The following is a 20,500-nucleotide window of genomic DNA, read 5'->3' on the forward strand; positions in this document are numbered from 1 at the left end:
AACCCTCCCATCTACTTTCTCAACAATCCTCTCCAAGAAGTTCTGTCACTCAAGCTTTTGGGTCTCACTATCTGCCATGATCTTTCCTGGGAAAATCACATTTCCAAGCTGGCCTCCAAAGCCAGTTGCCGACTGGGCATCCTCCGTCGTGCGAAGTCCTTCCTTGGCACACCTGAGCTCCTCACCACATACAATGCTTTCATCCACAGCTTGATGGAATACTGTTCTCCCCTCTGGGCTGGTGCTCCTGCCTCACACATAGCTCGGCTTCGCGCTGTTGAAACCAAAGCTTTCAGAATCATTGGAATCTCCGGCAATGAAGCTATCTCCGAGGGCCTTTCACTCACTCACCACAGGCAGGTTGGTGGACTTCCTGTCTTCTACCGACTCCTCTCCTAGCTCCCCTAGCTCTCTCTGTGCTCTGTCCCCCAAATATTCCTGCAGGTTGCACAAGATCTACCAGCAACCCTCTTCTGGTGAAATTGCCAAAATCTCGGCTCTCTGCTCACCTTCACTCTTTCATTCCTCGATTTTCCCACCTCTTGAAAAAACTTCCACATTCTCTTCGATCCCACTCCTCCCTCCAGGTCTTTAAAACAGCTGTTCACCACCATCTCTTATCTTCCCCCATCCAAAAGCTTGATCTTTTCTACCCCCGTTAATTTCACCCCAGATCCACTTTTTTGAAATACCGAATTCTTTCCTTGAAGTCCGAGCAGTGTCCATGTGTTTTATACCTCTCCCACCCCTCCCCCCCCCCCCCTTCCCATGCCTCCTCCCCCAAAGCCCTCTCCCTCCCACAGATCTCCCAATGTCCCTGTTCTCTATTGTTGTACTTGTGTGCTTCCCTCTCTCTCCATCTTGTCTCCCGCTCCCTTTATTGTATGTTTTTAATGTGTCTGTTTTTTTTTTTTGTGATTAATGTTAGCTCTTACACCAACCTCGATCTTGTATACCCAAAAAAAAAAAAGACCCAAAATATCCCAAAGATCCTTAAAGACTCAGAAGACCCCAAAGACCCAAAACACCCCAAAGACCCAAAATACCCTTAAAGGTGAAGAGGATTCAAAACACCCTGAATATCCAAATGGGACCGAAGACGCAAAAGACCTTGAAGACCCAAAACACTGTGAGGACCCACAAGACCCAAAATATCCCGAAGACCCAAAACACCCTGCCTACCCAAAACACCCTGAAGATCCAAAAGACACTGAACGCCCAAAATACCGAAAAGACCCTTAAAGACCCCGAAGACCCAAAATACCACAAATACCGAAAAGACCCAAAAGACCCCGAACACCCTTAAATACCCTGAAGACCCCAAAGACCCTTAAAGACCCAAAATACCCTGAAGACCCAAAACAAGCTGAAGATCCAAAAGACCCTTAAAGACCACGAAGAACCAAAATACCCCGAAGAACCAAAACACCCCGAAGAACCAAAACACCCCGAAGAACCAAAACATCCTGAAGAACCAAAACACCCCAAAGAACCAAAACACCCCGAAGAACCAAAACACCCCGAAGACCCAAAACACCCTGAAGACCCAAAACACCCTTAAATACCCCAAATACCCTTAAAGACCAAGAGGAACCAAAAGACCCAGAGGAACCAAAAGACTCAAAACACCCTGAAGATCCAAAACACCATGAAGACCCAAAATACCCCAAAAATCCCTGAAGACCCAATTTTGGCCGCTCTCCCACACTAACCCCCATCACCATCCCTCCCATCCCTTCCACCCTTCTCCCACTTCCCACCACGATCCCCAATCCATCATCACCACCACTAACCCCCACCCATCATTCCCGCCATCCCTCACTCCCTGAGAAAGCAGATATGGTCAAAGATGCCTACCCCTTGAAACGACGTGTGGTGAGGCGCAGAAAGCACGCCGAGTCACGCTAGTACATATAATTCAAGAGCTCGAGTCAGAATGCCATTTCATGCATGTACATCACATGTCTCTGGCATAAAAAGACAACTTTAATAAGGCTATGTGATTCCTCTTTGGTAAACAAAGGTTATTATTTTGCCTTGTTGAGCTGATGATTGTGCATTCCTGGCAGTTAAACACACCTTTGTGGAAAACGTGATTTGGGGGCTTTCGAATATCCGACAGGATCACACTGTTGTCACCAAACCGCTTCCTGCAGAGCAGAGGGAATAGCCAGCAGTGAGTGAGAGCAAGCCTCGCACTCAGACCTCTGGGTTATTAAAGTGAGAATGAACGAAAGATCTTTACCTGAGCAGGTTAGCAAAGCCTATACCAAGCTGCCCGAGCCCGCCTGTGGATAAATGACGAAAAATAATTGCAACACAAGTGAATACATCATGGGGAGAACATGTTCATATCTAGTGTTGAGTGGAATTAGAATTATGTATAGCCATCTGTCTGTCTGACTCTGAGTGTATGCTCGTACCTGTGATGAGGATACGTGGACACTCATTGGAACGCGCAGAATGAAAGTTGGCATCCGCGCTGACCTGTTGTGGGGACCAGTTGTACTGACGTACACACAGCCCTCGAGCACACGGTCGGCCGGATAGGACCATCCGGTACATAACAGACAGCATGACCTAGCAAAGTAAAGTGGTGGTTTGATTTCGGGGAACAGCAGACCTCCCACAGTTGTATCAATAGAAGGGACATCCTTTTAATGTCCATCCGAGGGACGGCGCACACATTGAGTATTCAACCAGTCTGTGAAACACCAGGATTCTTCTTTATAGCTGGGTCAATATTCAAACTTAGGTTAGACAGCTTAGAGGTGAGTGTCATGAAAATCACATCCACAACTTTGACCTAGTAGTAGGTTTAATGACAATTCGATCTCTGGCAACATCCTGCAAAAATACAATCATGCAATATCAGGATTATGGAATCAAGGGGAGGTTCAGCGATTTATCAATCAATGCAAGCAAGCCTGGATCATCTACGTGTACGCACCATTCGAGTCTACGTGTCACGGATTAAATGTCACTGGAATGTTTCGGAGCGATGGCCGTCCGAGTTCTTATAAGCGCCTCTCAGTGGTTAGAGAGAGCATAACACCTGGGTTCAACTTAGATACAATTTCATTACAGTGAGTGTATGTACCTTGATGCCATCCTGCCGGCCCATTAATATAGCCACCATATACTTAATACGTACACAGTGGAGGGAGTGACGTTTCAGACTGTTACGCATATGTTGTGGACAAGGTGTGTGTGTGTGTGTGTGTGTGTGTGTGTGTGTGTGTGTGTGTGTGTGTGTGTGTGTGTGTGTGTGTGTGTGTGTGTGTGTGTGTGTGTGTGGCGGTGGGAACTAGTCCTCCATATTTACCTCCACCACCAAAGGAGGTAAATATGAGGTTATGTTTTCGGAGGTTATGTTTTCACCCCTGTCTGTCCGTTTGTGAACAAAATATCTCAAAAGGTTGTGGAGGGATTCGGACAACATTTGGCAGAGATGTAGCGTATGTGACAAGGACGAAATGATTAGATTTTGGTGAAGATCCGGATTCGGATCCGGCTAGTAGAATTTTTAAAGTGATTCTTCACCATTTGGAGATAGGGCCAAAACAATACATAGCAGGATATCTCAAAAAGGTATGGATTGATTTGGACGACACTTGTTGGACAGGTTGTGTGCCTGACACAGACGATTCGATTCGATTTTTGTGAAGATCTGAATATGGATTCGGATATGATAATTATTTAATTTTTTAAGTGATTCTTAACCATTGAAATAGGGCCAAAAACGATAGATAGAAGGATATCTCAAAAGGTTATGGACAGATTTGGACGAAACTTGTTGGACAGGTTGGGTGTCTGACACGGACGATTCGATTCGATTTTGGTGAAGATGTGAATATGGATTCGGATATGATAATTATTTAATTTTTTAAGTGATTCTTAACCATTGGGAGATCGGGCCAAAAACGATACATAGCAGGATATCTCAAAAGGTTATGGACGGATTTGGACGAAACTTGTTGGACAGGTTGGGTGTCTGACACGGACGATTCGATTCGATTTTGGTGAAGATCTGAATATGGATTCGGATATGATAATTATTTAATTTTTAAAGTGATTCTTAACCATTGGGAGATAGGGTCAAAAACGATACATAGCAAGATATCTCAAAAGGTTATGGACGGATTTGGACGAAACTTGTTGGACAGGTTGTGTGTTTGTCACGGACGATTCGATTCGATTTTGGTGAAGATCTGAATATGGATTCGGATATGATAATTATTTAATTTTTTAAGTGATTTTTAACCATTGGGAGATTGGGCCAAAAACGATAGCTGAAGGATATCTCAAAAGGTTATGGACAGATTTGGACGAAACTTGTTGGACAGGTTGGGTGTCTGACACGGACGATTCGATTCGATTTTAGTGAAGATCTGAATATGGATTCGAATATGGGAATTATTTAATTTTTTAAGTGATTCTTAACCATTGGGAGATTGGGCCAAAAACGATAGATAGAAGGATATCTCAAAAGGTTATGGACGGATTTGGACGAAACTTGTTGGACAGTTTGGGTGTCTGACACGGACGATTCGATTCGATTTTGGTGAAGATCTGAATATGGATTCGGATATGATAATTATTTAATTTTTTAAGTGATTAATTATTAACCATTGGGAGATCGGGCCAAAAACGATAGATAGAAGGATATCTCAAAAGGTTATGGACGGATTTGGACGAAACTTGTTGGACAGGTTGGGTGTCTGACATGGACGATTCGATTCGATTTTGGTGAAGATCTGAATATGGATTCGGATATGATAATTATTTAATTTTTAAAGTGATTCTTGACCATTGGGAGATAGGGCCAAAAACGATAGATAGAAGGATATCACAAAAGGTTATGGACGGATTTGGACGAAACTTGTTGGACAGGTTGTGTGCCTGACAAGGACAATTCGATTCGATTTTGGTGAAGATGTGAATATGGATTCGGATATGATAATTATTTAATTTTTAAAGTGATTCTTAACCATTGGGAGATCGGGCCAAAAACGATACATAGCAGGATATCTCAAAAGGTTATGGACGGATTTGGACGAAACTTGTTGGACAGGTTGGGTGTCTGACACGGACGATTCGATTCGATTTTGGTGAAGATCTGAATATGGATTCGGATATGATAATTATTTAATTTTTTAAGTGATTCTTGACCATTGGGAGATAGGGCCAAAAACGATAGATAGAAGGATATCACAAAAGGTTATGGACAGATTTGGACGAAACTTGTTGGACAGGTTGGGTGTCTGACACGGACGATTCGATTCGATTTTAGTGAAGATCTGAATATGGATTCGAATATGGGAATTATTTAATTTTTTAAGTGATTCTTAACCATTGGGAGATTGGGCCAAAAACGATAGATAGAAGGATATCTCAAAAGGTTATGGACGGATTTGGACGAAACTTGTTGGACAGTTTGGGTGTCTGACACGGACGATTCGATTCGATTTTGGTGAAGATCTGAATATGGATTCGGATATGATAATTATTTAATTTTTTAAGTGATTATTAACCATTGGGAGATCGGGCCAAAAACGATAGATAGAAGGATATCTCAAAAGGTTATGGACGGATTTGGACGAAACTTGTTGGACAGGTTGGGTGTCTGACATGGACGATTCGATTCGATTTTGGTGAAGATCTGAATATGGATTCGGATATGATAATTATTTAATTTTTAAAGTGATTCTTGACCATTGGGAGATAGGGCCAAAACTGATAGATAGAAGGATATCACAAAAGGTTATGGACGGATTTGGACGAAACTTGTTGGACAGGTTGTGTGCCTGACAAGGACAATTCGATTCGATTTTGGTGAAGATGTGAATATGGATTCGGATATGATAATTATTTAATTTTTAAAGTGATTCTTAACCATTGGGAGATCGGGCCAAAAACGATACATAGCAGGATATCTCAAAAGGTTATGGACGGATTTGGACGAAACTTGTTGGACAGGTTGGGTGTCTGACACGGACGATTCGATTCGATTTTGGTGAAGATCTGAATATGGATTCGGATATGATAATTATTTAATTTTTTAAGTGATTCTTAACCATTGGGAGATAGGGTCAAAAACGATACATAGCAGGATATCTCAAAAGGTTATGGACGGATTTGGACGAAACTTGTTGGACAGGTTGGGTGTCTGACACGGACGATTCGATTCGATTTTGGTGAAGATCTGAATATGGATTCGGATATGATAATTATTTAATTTTTAAAGTGATTCTTAACCATTGGGAGATAGGGACAAAAACGATACATAGCAGGATATCTCAAAAGGTTAGGGACGGATTTGGACGAAACTTGTTGGACAGGTTGTGTGTCTGACAAGGACAATTCGTTTCGATTTTGGTGAAGGTCTGAATATGGATTCGGATATGATAATTATTTAATTTTTTCCGTGATTTATTCACCATTGAGTGATATGGCCAACCAGGCGGAGGTATGCTCTCTACTGAGTGCCGTTCTAGTTATGTATGTAAGGAATAAATAGACTCTCATGAATCATATTTCGTGTCGAGACATGGATACAATATTTGTGCCACCTTGAATAATTGAGTTATAGCCTTGAACTTTCTATGAATGCCATGTTAGATACGTGATTGGGGGTTCATTTGGCGGGAAAACTGTTGGCACAGATGGTTTTAACCTCATTATGAAACAGGAGCCGATGCCAATCGTAATTATAATGGAGCTGTTTGGGTGATTTAACTGCAATTACTGTAAAATCAACTGCTCAAAGTCCTGGAATTTTATCACTTCCATGAAAAGGATGTTTTAAACCGAAATATTCATGCCAGAGTCGAAATAATGCCAATCTCGCTTTTGACGCATTCAACTTGTACGAAACAAAAATTGAGACGACGCTGCAGAATCGATGCATTATATGTTAAGTTACCGTGTCGTACGAGAACATGTATGATATGGGCATGGGCCATGGGCTGCCTGGTGCTCTCCAAGGATTCTACCCGCCCCCTCGAATGGTTCACTCCGCGCGCATGCTCGCGCCCACCAATCCCACCCTCTCCTGCCCCCTACGCGCCTCCAGCAGCAGCCAATCAGTGAACACCAATCGCGGTTACTCTCGGTCAAGAGAACGCGAGGTGGGGATTTGAAGTGGGATTGGGGGCGTTGAAGGACCAAAAAAAAGGATGGATGAAGATCAAGAAGAATACCAGGGAAAATAAATAAAGGAAGTAGTGAAGGTGAGGAAGGATAATAAAATGAAAGGAATGGTGTGGAAAAGTATGAGGAGAGACGTATAGGATAGAGGCTACTCCTAAACAAGGCGTCGATACATCTCGTCCTGCAAACTGGGCATCAAGACTCTTGCTTCGTGGTTTTCTTTTGTTCTCGGACCGAGTCACCATCAGGAACATTGAGAGGGCCATGAAGTACATTTCTGTTATTATTTCATGTATAATGCGTTCAGTTGTCCGATGGCCAACCAGGTAGCCCATTCAAAGCCGGCCCGGTGTTGGTCCCGATTTATGTGCCCACAAAATGCCATTTGTGGGCTCACCTTGAGGCAAACAAAGAAATCCTTTAAACCCTGGGGAGCACAAACATGTATATGCAGCCCGCATCCATCAACCCAAACCTCAGACCGCCCAATATATTATATAATCATCCTCGAGCTGTGCTCCACCCATCACGCCTCCATTACACTCATGAGTTTCACACGTTTCCCCCTCGGAGGATTAAAAAATGTGCCACGCACCACGAACACGTCATCATGAAGAAACATCCATCCCACATGCGCAAGTTTCAGCACGTTTTGTGCAGCTGGGATCATCATCGCACGTGTTGCTGTAAACCAATCCTGACACTTTCATATCATGTTATTGATACCACCTCTCACACTCCCTACCTACACACAAACCACCTAGCACACTCCCTACCTACACACAAACCACCGAGTACACTCCCTACCGATACACAAACCATCGAGTACACTCCCTACCGATACACAAACCACCGAGTGCACTCCCTACCGATACACAAACCACCTAGCACACTCCCTACCTACACACAAACCACCTAGCACACTCCCTACCTACACACAAACCACCTAGCACACTCCCTACCTACACACAAACCACCTAGCACACTCCCTACCTACACACAAACCACCTAGCACACTCCCTACCTACACACAAACCACCGAGTACACTCCCTACCTGTACACAAACCACCTAGCACACTCCCTACCTAAACACAAACCACCGAGTACACTCCCTACCTATACACAAACCACCGAGCACACTCCCTACCTATACACAAACCACCTAGCACACTCCCTACCTAAACACAAACCACCGAGTACACAACCTACCTGTTCACAAACCACCTAGCACACTCCCTACCTGTACACAAACCACCCAGCACACTCCCTACCTACACACAAACCACCTAGCACACTCCCTACCTACACACAAACCACCGAGTACACTCCCTACCTGTACACAAACCACCTTGCACACTCCCTACCTATACACAAACCACCGAGTACACTCCCTACCTGTACACAAACCACCTAGCACACTCCCTACCTGTACACAAACCACCTAGCACACTCCCTACCTCTACACAAACCACCGAGTACACTCCCTACCTATACACAAACCACCGAGTACACTCCCTACCTACACACAAACCACCTAGCACACTCCCTACCTATACACAAACCACCGAGTACACTCCCTACCTATACACAAACCACCTAGCACACTCCCTACCTGTACACAAACCACCTAGCACACTCCCTACCTCTACACAAACCACCGAGTACACTCCCTACCTATACACAAACCACCGAGTACACTCCCTACATGTTCACAAACCACCTAGCACACTCCCTACCTGTACACAAACCACCTAGCACACTCCCTACCTGTACACAAACCACCTAGCACACTCCCTACCTATACACAAACCACCGAGTACACTCCCTACCTGTACACAAACCACCGAGCACACTCCCTACCTATACACATACCACCTCTCACACTTCCTACCGACACACAAACCACCGAGCACACTCCCTACCTACACACAAACCACCTAGCACACTCCCTACCTACACACAAACCACCGAGCACACTCCCTACCTACACACAAACCACCGAGTACACTCCCTACCTGTACACAAACCACCTAGCACACTCCCTACCTACACACAAACCACCGAGCACACTCCCTACCTGTACACAAACCACCGAGTACACTGCGTACCTGTACACAAACCACCTAGCACACTCCCTACCTACACACAAACCACCGAGTACACTCCCTACCTGTACACAAACCACCTAGCACACTCCCTACCTACACACAAACCACCGAGTACACTCCCTACCTGTACACAAACCACCTAGCACACTCCCTACCTACACACAAACCACCAAGTACACTCCCTACCGATACACAAACCACCTACCACACTCCCTACCTACACCCAAACGACCGAGTACACTCCCTACCTGTACACAAACCACCGAGTGCACTCCCTACCGATACACAAACCACCTAGCACACGCCATACCTACACACAAACCACCGAGTGCACTCCCTACCGATACACAAACCACCACGTACACTCCCTATACCGATACACAAACCACCACGTACACTCCCTATACCGATACACAAACCACCAAGTACACTCCCTACCGATACACAAACCACCGAGTACACTCCCTATACGGATACACAAACCACCAAGTACACTCCCTATACCGATACACAAACCACCAAGTACACTCCCTACCTATACACAAACCACCAAGTACACTCCCTATACCGATACACAAACCACCGAGTACACTCCCTACCGATACACAAACCACCACGTACACTCCCTATACCGATACACAAACCACCAAGTACACTCCCTACCGATACACAAACCACCGAGTACACTCCCTATACCGATACACAAACCACCAAGTACACTCCCTATACCGATACACAAACCACCAAGTACACTCCCTATACCGATTACCGATACACAAACCACCAAGTACACTCCCTACTGATACACAAACCACCAAGTACACTCCCTATACCGATACACAAACCACCAAGTACACTCCCTGTACCGATACACAATCAACCAAGTACACTCCCTATACCGATACACAAACCACCAAGTACACTCCCTACCGATACACAAACCACCAAGTACACTCCCTATACCGATACACAAACCACCAAGTACACTCCCTATACCGATACACAAACAACCAAGTGCACTCCCTATACCGATACACAAACCACCAAGTACACTCCCTACCGATACACAAACCACCAAGTACACTCCCTATACCGATACACAAACCACCAAGTACACTCCCTATACCGATACACAAACCACCTAGTACACTCCCTATACCGATACACAAACCACCAAGTACACTCCCTACCGATACACAAACCACCAAGTACACTCCCTATACCGATACACAAACCACCAAGTACACTCCCTATACCGATACACAAACCACCAAGTACACTCCCTATACCGATACACAAACCACCAAGTACACTCCCTATACCGAAACACAAACCACCAAGTACACTCCCTATACCGATACACAAACCACCAAGTACACTCCCTACCGATACACAAACCACCAAGTACACTCCCTATACCGATACACAAACCACCGAGTGCACTCCCTACCGATACACAAACCACCAAGTACACTCCCTATACCGATACACAAACCACCTCGCACACTCCCTACCGATACACAAACCACCAAGTACACTCCCTACCTACACACAAACCAACGAGTACACTCCCTACCTACACACAAACCACCGAGTACACTCCCTACCGATACACAAACCACCAAGTACACTCCCTACCTACACACAAACCACCGAGTACACTCCCTACCGATACACAAACCACCGAGTACACTCCCTGCCGATACACAAACCAACGAGTACACTCCCTACCTACACACAAACCAACGAGTACACTCCCTACCGATACACAAACCACCAAGTACACTCCCTACCGACACACAAACCAACGAGTACACTCCCTACCTACACACAAACCAACGAGTACACTCCCTACCTACACACAAACCACCGAGTACACTCCCTACCGATACACAAACCACCGAGTACACTCCCTACCGATACACAAACCAACGAGTACACTCCCTACCTACACACAAACCACCAAGTACACTCCCTACCTACACAAAAACCACCGAGTACACTCCCTATACCGATACACAAACCACCAAGTACACTCCCTATACCGATACACAAACCACCAAGTACACTCCCTTCCTATACACAAACCACCAAGTACACTCCCTATACCGATACACAAACCACCAAGTACACTCCCTATACCGATACACAAACCACCGAGTACACTCCCTACCGATACACAAACCACCGAGTACACTCCCTACGGTACCGATACACAAACCACCGAGTACACTCCCTACCGATACACAAACCACCGAGTACACTCCCTACCGATACACAAACCACCACGTACACTCCCTATACCGATACACAAACCACCAAGTACACTCCCTACCGATACACAAACCACCGAGTACACTCCCTACCGATACACAAACCACCAAGTACACTCCCTATGCCGATACACAAACCACCAAGTACACTCCCTACCTACACACAAACCAACGAGTACACTCCCTACCTACACACAAACCAACGAGTCCACTCCCTACCTACACACAAACCACCGAGTACACTCCCTACCGATACACAAACCACCGAGTACACTCCCTACCGATACACAAACCACCAAGTACACTCCCTACCGATACACAAACCACCAAGTACACTCCCTACCGATACACAAACCACCAAGTACACTCCCTACCGATACACAAACCACCGAGTACAATCCCTACCGATACACAAACCACCAAGTACACTCCCTACCGATACACAAACCACCAAGTACACTCCCTACCGATACACAAACCACCGAGTACAATCCCTACCGATACACAAACCACCAAGTACACTCCCTACCGATACACAAACCACCAAGTACACTCCCTACCGATACACAAACCACCAAGTACACTCCCTACCGATACACAAACCACCTATAGCACACCCTATACAAATCACCTCGCACACTCCCGATACACAAACCACCGAGCACACTCCCTACCTATACACAAACCACCTATAGCACACTCCCTATATACAAACCACCTATAGCACACTCCCTATATACAAACCACCTGTAGCACACTCCCTATATATACAACCACCTTGCACACTCTTTATGCATAAACCACCTCACACACTCCCTATGCATAAACCACCTCACACACTCCCTATGCATAAACCACCTCGCACACTCCCGATGCATACACCACCTCGCACACTCCCTAATCTAAAAACCACTTCAAAAACACTCCCTATCCATAAACCACCTCGCACACTCCCGATGCATACACCACCTCGCACACTCCCTAATCTACAAACCACTTCAAAAACACTCCCTATCCATAAACACCACGTAACGAGCCAAAAAGTGTGAGAAAGGGAGCGGGTCGAAACAGGTTTGATCCACCCAGTGGCGTCACTAGGGTAGGGTTGGTGTCACCCAGTGTGGTAACTCATGGTCTCACTCCCTCCCCCATCCTCCCCACCCATCCCCCAGCCCCCATTAGTCAGGTTCACCATGTTAACAAATATAATTTCGTTCAAAACTTTGGGACATGAGCAAACCTATACATTTTTGGAATCATCAGAGCATGGAGAATCCGAAAATCAATGTTGGCATTTGCACAGACACCTGCATGGCCGCCATTTTGGATTTTCAAAATGGCCGCCATAAAATACATATTTTGCGCTATCTCGGCTTCTAGTCAACCTCGAAACTTAATTAAATATGCTAATCCTATGTTTTCTGGGTCAAGGAATCCAATAAAGGCCTCAAAATAGTGCTCAGGATTATAGAAAAGCAACAAACAAAGGTAATTGAAAACCATTGTCTTTATTTGTGATATAACTGTATTGTGGCGGACACAAAAGCCCACTGGCGTGGTGACATCATTCCGCGCACCAAGTGGGCGGTGGCCACGCCCGAGGGGTAGGCGTGGCCTCATGATATACACCGGGCGCCCAGCCCGGAGCGGTACAGTGTTACAGTGAGCTCTTACAATAAAGACGTTTATATGTTACCGCTTGGCCGCGTCCTCCTTGCTCACAAGCAGCGCGCGTAACGCCGCGCTTTACTGGTGACCCTCGACGTTGGATCTGCCGGAGCGATCCTTCCACACGCGACGCCATCGCCATGGCCGACTTCGTCAAACTTCCGGAATTTTGGGAGGCTCAGGCCGAAGTCTGGTTCGTCCAGGCCGAAGCCCAATTTCAGCTTCGGCGCCTCACCGGCGATGACACGCGCTATTGCCACGTCGTCGCCTCCCTCGGGCCCGGCACGGCCGCTCGAGTTGTGTCCGTCCTTCGCCACCCACCGGACGGCCACAAGTACGAGGCACTCAAGCGGCTACTCCTAGCCACGTTCGGCCTCACGGACGACGCACGGGCCGACCGCCTCCTGGATCTCCCCGAGCTCGGTGAGACGCGCCCGTCGGTCCGAATGGACCATATGCTGTCACTGTTGGGCGACGAAGCCCCCGGTTCGCTATTCCGGGCGCTTTTCCGGCGCCAACTTCCAGCGCAGGTTCGCCTCGCGTTGGCCGGGACCGAGCTAACGGAACCCCGAGCATTGGCAGCCGAGGCGGACAGGTACTTCGCCGCTTCGGACACGCGGGCGAGCGTCGGCGTGGCCGTCACGGCCCTCGAGGCTGATGTTCAGCAGCATGTTCCACAGCATCAGCTTCTACAGCATACGCAGCATGCTGATACGCACCTCGTGAACGCCGCCACGCCCTGCCCACCGCCGCGGCGAAAACCGCCACCGCGGGGAAACCCGCCAACTCCACCGGCCTGGCGGTGCCAGCCGCGCTCCTCCAGCTCCACCACCTGGTGCTGGTTCCACGCCTAGTTCGGCCACGAAGCTCGGCGGTGTCATCCGCCGTGCTCCTTCAACGGGTCGGGAAACGCCCGGGCCGGCGCTCAATAGTGGCGATGAGCGCCGGCCGTTCGAGCAGCCTGCTGTTCATAACGGACACCTTCTCTGGGCGCCGTTACCTGTGCGACACGGGAGCGCAGGTGAGTGTCATTCCCGCCGGCACGTCAGACAAGCACGCGGCGGGTGGGGGCCCCGCGCTGCTTGCCGCGAACGGGACGCCCATCCGTACGTACGGAAAACGCTGCCTCTCTCTGCGGTTTGGAGGGCAGGTTTTCCGATGGACGTTCGTCACCGCCGACGTGCCCATGGCACTGCTTGGCGCGGACTTCCTGTGCGCTAATGGGCTCCTGGTCGACGTCAAGCGCAGACGTCTTGTCCAGGCCGAGACGTTCAGCTCGCTCGCTTGTGCGTTGCCCAGCTCAACGAGCGGCTTGCCAAGCGGCTTGCCGAACGATTCGGTTCCGGCCACGTTGGTCTGTACGTTTCCGGCAGCGGACGCATTCACCCGCCTCCTCGCCGGCTTCCCGGCCCTCACGCGGCCCACCTTCTCGGCGGGGGCCGTCAAGCACGGGGTGGCCCATCACATCCCCACCGTCGGGCCACCGGTCTACGCCCGGGCACGCCGCCTCGAGCCGACGAAGCTGGCGGTGGCAAAAGCGGGTTTCGCTACCCTGGAGCGACTCGGCATCGTTCGGCGCTCAGAGAGCGCTTGGGCGTCGCCGCTGCACATCGTGCCGAAGCCCGGCAGGGGATGGCGACCGTGCGGGGACTACCGCCATCTCAATGACGCCACGACTCCCGACCGCTACCCCGTCCCCCACATTCAGGACTTATCCGCCCGTTTGGCGGGCAGGTCCTTCTTCTCGAAGGTGGACCTCATACGCGGCTACCATCAGGTCCCCGTCAGGCCGGAGGACGTCCCGAAGACGGCGGTCATCACGCCATTCGGACTCTTCGAGTTCCTGCGCATGCCCTTCGGTCTGAAGAATGCGGCTCAGGCGTTCCAGAGACTGATGGACAGCGTCCTGCGCGACTTGGATTTTGTCTACGTCTACCTGGACGATATCCTCGTCGCCAGCGCGTCCCGCGAAGAGCACCTACGCCACCTCCGAACGCTCTTCGAACGCCTGGGCCAGCATGGCCTGATTGTGAACCCCGCAAAGTGCCGGTTCGGCGCCGCCACAATCGATTTTCTGGGGCACCGTGTCACCAGGCACGGAGCCGTCCCCCTGCCGGCCAAGGTGGAGGCGGTGAAGGGGTTTCCGCGCCCCCGCACGATCAGAGGGCTGCAGGAGTTCCTGGGCATGGTGAACTTTTACCATCGGTTCCTGCCCCGTATCGCCCAGCTCCTGCGCCCCCTGCACGAAGCTCTCCGAGGTAAGCCGGGCAAAGGCGACGTTACCTGGACCGAGCAGATGGACACGGCGTTCACGGGCGCGAAGCTCGCCTTGGCTAACGCCACCATGCTCGCGCACCCGGCGCCCGATGCACCGATCGCCCTCACCACCGATGCCTCGGACTACGCGGTGGGCGCGGTGCACGAGCAATGGGTGCGTGGAGCTTGGCAACCGCTGGCGTTCTTTAGCCGGCAGCTTCGCCCGCCCGAACGCCGTTACAGTACCTTCGACCGCGAGTTGCTCGGACTTCACTTGGCGGTCAGGCACTTCCGCCATCTGCTCGAGGGCCGTGCGTTCACTGCCTTCGTCGACCACAAGCCGCTGATCTTCGCGATGGGCAAGGTCACCGAGCCGTGGTCGGCCCGGCAGCAGCATCACCTCTCGGCCGTGTCCGAGTACACGACGGACATCCAGCACGTCGCGGGGAAGGACAACCCGGTGGCGGATTGCCTTTCCTGGGCCGTCGCCCACGCAGTCCACCTCGGCATCGACTATGCCCGGATGGCAGCGGACCAGGCCGCTGACCCCGACGTCCAGGCCTTGCGGACCGCCGTCACGGGCCTCCGCGTCACCGAGGTGCCGTTCGACGGCGCGGGCGTGGCCCTCTTGTGCGACGTCTCCCTCGGGCGTCCTCGCCCCATCGTGCCCGCGGGCTGGCAGCGCCAGGTGTTTGACGCCATCCACGGCCTGTCCCACCTGGGCGCGAGAGCCTCCCAAAGGCTGATCGCCGACAAGTTCGTCTGGCATGGCCTCCGGAAGGCCGTCCGCGGCTGGGCCAGGACGTGCCTCGCGTGCCAGCGCACCAAGGTGCACAGGCACACCCAGGCCCCGTTGGCCCCGTTCACGGTGCCGGAACGCCGGTTTGACCACGTCCACGTGGACCTGGTGGGACCTCTGCCCCCCTCGCGGGGTTTCACCTACATCCTGACCATGGTGGACCGCACCACCCGGTGGCCGGAGGCCGTGCCCTTGGCGTCGACAACGGTGGCCGATGTCGCGCAGGCTTTCATCGCCACCTGGGTCGCCCGGTTCGGCGCCCCCTCAGACATCTCATCCGACCGCGGCCCCCAGTTCACCTCGGAGCTCTGGGGGCCGGTTGCGCAGGGGCTCGGGGTCCGGCTGCACCGAACCACGGCCTACCACCCCCAGGCTAACGGCCTGTGTGAGCGATTTCACCGCTCATTGAAGGCCGCGCTCCGGGCCACCCTCCGCGACGGCGGCTGGGTCGACAGGCTCCCCTGGGTCCTGCTGGGCCTCCGGACGGCGCCCAAGGAGGACCTGCGCGCATCCGCGGCGGAGTTGGTCTTCGGGCAACCGCTGCGGGTGCCGGGCGAGTTCCTCCCCGACTCCACGGCACCATGGTCCGCGGCACGGCAGCGCTCCGCTCTGCAAGAGACTGCCCAGAGGTTCGCCCCGGTGCCAACGGCATGCCACGGGCACCCACCGATGCACGTCGCCCCTGAGCTTCGCACGGCGGAGTACGTCTTCGTCCGCCACGATGCCCATCGGACACCACTGCGGCCCCCGTACGACGGGCCTTTCCGCGTGCTGGAGACCGGGGCGAAGCACTTCACCCTGGACATCGGCGGTACTCCTGACCGCGTTTCGGTAGACCGCCTCAAGCCGGCCCACCTCGATGTGGACCATCCACCGCCAGTGGCCCGACCCCCACGTCGGGGCCGCCCTCCTGCGGGCGGACCCCCGGCACCGCCCAGCCCCGCCGCCACGCCGCCCCCTGGTCCTGCACCCATCCCAGGGGCAGCCAGGGGCATCCCACCTGGCATCCCTGCACCCCGGACGCCGCCGATCGCCAGGGGGCGCTTCGGCCGGGTCATTCGTCTGCCCCGCAAACTGGCCCTCCAGGTGCGCGGGAATTCTGGGGGGGCACGTGTTGCGGACACAAAAGCCCACTGGCGTGGTGACATCATTCCGCGCACCAAGTGGGCGGTGGCCACGCCCGAGGGGTAGGCGTGGCCTCATGATATACACCGGGCGCCCAGCCCGGAGCGGTACAGTGTTACAGTGAGCTCTTACAATAAAGACGTTTATATGTTACCGCTTGTCCGCGTCCTCCTTGCTCACAAGCAGCGCGCGTAACGCCGCGCTTTAGTATTATATAATACATGATATTGCAAGTCCTTTGAAGTTATAGGTATGGGTTTATAAAGCAAGAAAGCAGCTTTGTTAGTATCAGATTGAACTATAAGTTCTATACACAGGATCTGCTAGATCTATACCGTTCAGGAATATGCTTTTACAGATCTTCATCACTGTCCTGAGTGTCATTTTCGCAAAGGTGTCTACGCAAATGCCAACATTAATTTTTGGATTCCTCAAGCTCTGAATATTCCAAAAATGTATAGTTTTGCTAATCTCCAAAAATTTTGAACGAAAAAACATCGTGAACCTGACTACATGGACCTTTCTCCCATACCAGACCATACAGAATCCTTAGTAATGTTTTTTGTACTAATGTTAATTGGAAATCGTAATTCCCGTATATCATTGAATGTAATGGCAATAGTTGTCACATTGAATGTAATGTGTTACGGATTCGTCACTTCCGCTGTTGTGGTTTTCCTCCACTTGAAAGATTTCTGATTCTATGTACTATTATTGTCTTCCAAAGGTTTATTGTTTATGAACAGTTATTAAAAGTTAAAAAGGTTACCTTAAAATGATACAGGAACCCGAACCGGAAGACAAGGAGGTGATGAAGAGGAGGAGGCAGTGAGAAAAGTCGGAGAAGAAGCTGGTTGCTTTGCGTTCTGGATCGAACGGTGTCGAGCAAGAGACAAGAGTGAACTTTGGGTTTCCTAGAAAGGGATGCCGTGATAAAGTTGTTATCGCTGTGACTGATCAAACCTGCGTGTCAGGTTGGCGTTGGATTCAGAGGAACCATCGTCGTGTGATTACATCTCAAGTACGAGCCGTCCGCCATTTTGACTCGTGCGCTTCGCGCGTCGAGCAAACTTTCCTTGCTTCGTCAACCGTTTCCACCGCGTTCAGACGTATCTGTGGTGTGTGTGTGCACCGAGGCTTCTGACGATTACTTTGCGGCTCGCCGACCGTGAACAGTGAAAGTTCGTACCTGGAGGGGGCCTTTGGATTTCCCAGTCGCCGTGAGTCTGCTTTTGTGCCACTTTAACCACGTGACCTTTTTCTCCGCTTTGGGTCGCGTGCGCCTTGGTGCCGTTTTGGGCGGCGTTTCTTTGCCTGCCCTCGGAACGAGATTCTGGTTTCGAGTCGACATCGTTCCATTGATCACTGGAGGGGACCAACTCTGAGCTCGAAGACGGGAATATAGAGACATTGGGGAAGGTTCTTTCCACTCACTTGGAACACTGTGAGTTACTTTATGCATGCTAGCTGATGGAATAGAGAGTGCACTCTTAATTGTCATTGGTGGTAATGTTATTCCTGTGTGATTTATAATATATATTATTGGTTTGTTCGTAATCATTGGTGTTGTTTCCTTATTGATTTCGACACGGAAATATATATTTTTCTGCCATGATTCCTCGCGGGTTTCGGGGGTATACCGAGACCAGGAGGTCGGGGAGGAACACGTAACAAATGGCAAACTAGCAAAATTAAAATTACACCTTTAAATTACAATATCATACGCACAGCCTAAATGTATTTACATTTACATAGTTCCATGTGGTTAAAGTGAAAATTCGGTAAGAAAACAATAGAATTCGAAGTAAAAACGTTTAAGAACTACATCAAAATTATGTTGATTTTAACGTTAAACTTTATTGTTAGATGAGATGCATTAATGGATTAGGTTTGCATAATCAATAACGGCCCAAATAATGTAGAACTTGTAGACAAATGCATATGGAAATATACTCATAAATATAATAATACTGTAGCGGTTCCCGCTGAATGTACACAATCGCCTTGCACCTGCCAGGACGCGGCCAGGGCGCGATCGCCAGGCCGGGCTCGTCCGGACGGGCCCAGACGCACCTCTCCTGGGCATGCCCGGACTCGCTGTTCCCGGGCACGCCCGAACCTCCCGGGCACGCTCGGTCTCGTCTTTCCCGGGCATGCCCGCTCTCGCCTTTCCAGGGCTCGCCCAGAGCGCCTGGGCACGCCCAGCCTCGACTTGCCAGGCCACGTCCAGGACGCCCGGGCATGTCCAGACTCGCCTTTCCAGGGCTTGCCCAGAGCGTCCGGGCATGCCCGCTCTTGCCTTTCCAGGGCTCGCCCAGAGCACTCGAGCACGCCCAGCCTCGACTTGCCAGGCCGCGTCCAGGACGCCCGGGCATGTCCAGACTCGCCTTTCCAGGACTCGCCCTTGACACCCGGGCATGCCCGGTCTCGGTTTTCCCGGGCAAACGCCCCGGCATAAATGTGTATATATATTGCTGCCCGATAAACGGGCTTGTCAGAATACCTGAGCTGTTTTGTTTCAATAAAGCAACTCGGACTAATTCCGTCTTTGGTCGCGTCAATTCTTTCGACTCGCGTTGGAGCGCAGCTCCTTCACTGGTGACCTACCGACATGGACACGGCAGTGACTCTTAAACTGTCTACCTTCTGGGAGGCTCACGCGGCTGTTTGGTTCGCCCAGGCGGACTCCCAGTTCGCCCTGCGAGGCATCACCGCGAACGACACCCGCTTCCACCACGTCGTGGCAGCGCTCGGTTCCGCCACCGCGGCCCGCGCCCTGAGCCTCCTCGAGCACCCGCCGGCTGCTGACAAGTATGACGCGCTGAAGATGCTCCCCCTCGACGCTTTCGCCCTCTCACCGGTGGCACGCGCACGGCGCCTGCTCGACCTGCCCGAGCTCGGCGACATGCGCCCGTCTGAGCGCATGGACTATATGCTCTCGTTGCTCGGTGAGCACTCTCCGGATTTTCTGTTCCGCGAGCTGTTCCTTCGCCAGCTGCCTCACCCGGTACGCCTCGCCCTGGCTGGCACGTCGATTACCGATCCCCGCGCCCTCGCCAGGGAAGCCGATAAGATCTCCTCGGCGGGCCAACACGTCGGCGCGGCTACCTGTAGCCTG

At 50.8% G+C, this 20,500-nt stretch overlaps 1 protein-coding gene across 1 annotated transcript in view; it reads right to left on the reverse strand.

The window, feature by feature from the left end:
- LOC137418092 (L-threonine 3-dehydrogenase, mitochondrial-like) overlaps positions 1 to 20,500 on the reverse strand; it is a 51,381-nt gene that overhangs the window by 25,020 nt on the left and 5,861 nt on the right. The window contains exons 2-4 of the mRNA XM_068104055.2: positions 2,424 to 2,580; positions 2,246 to 2,288; positions 2,080 to 2,150 (exon numbers count right to left, since the gene is read on the reverse strand). Of these exons, the coding sequence (XP_067960156.1) occupies positions 2,080 to 2,150; positions 2,246 to 2,288; positions 2,424 to 2,577 (268 nt within the window). The 5' untranslated portion in view covers positions 2,578 to 2,580. The remainder of the gene's footprint in view (positions 1 to 2,079; positions 2,151 to 2,245; positions 2,289 to 2,423; positions 2,581 to 20,500) is intronic.

The sequence above is a fragment of the Myxine glutinosa genome, chromosome 11 (genome assembly GCF_964187855.1).
Source record: "Myxine glutinosa chromosome 11, kmMyxGlut1.1, whole genome shotgun sequence".
NCBI lineage: Eukaryota > Metazoa > Chordata > Myxini > Myxiniformes > Myxinidae > Myxine > Myxine glutinosa.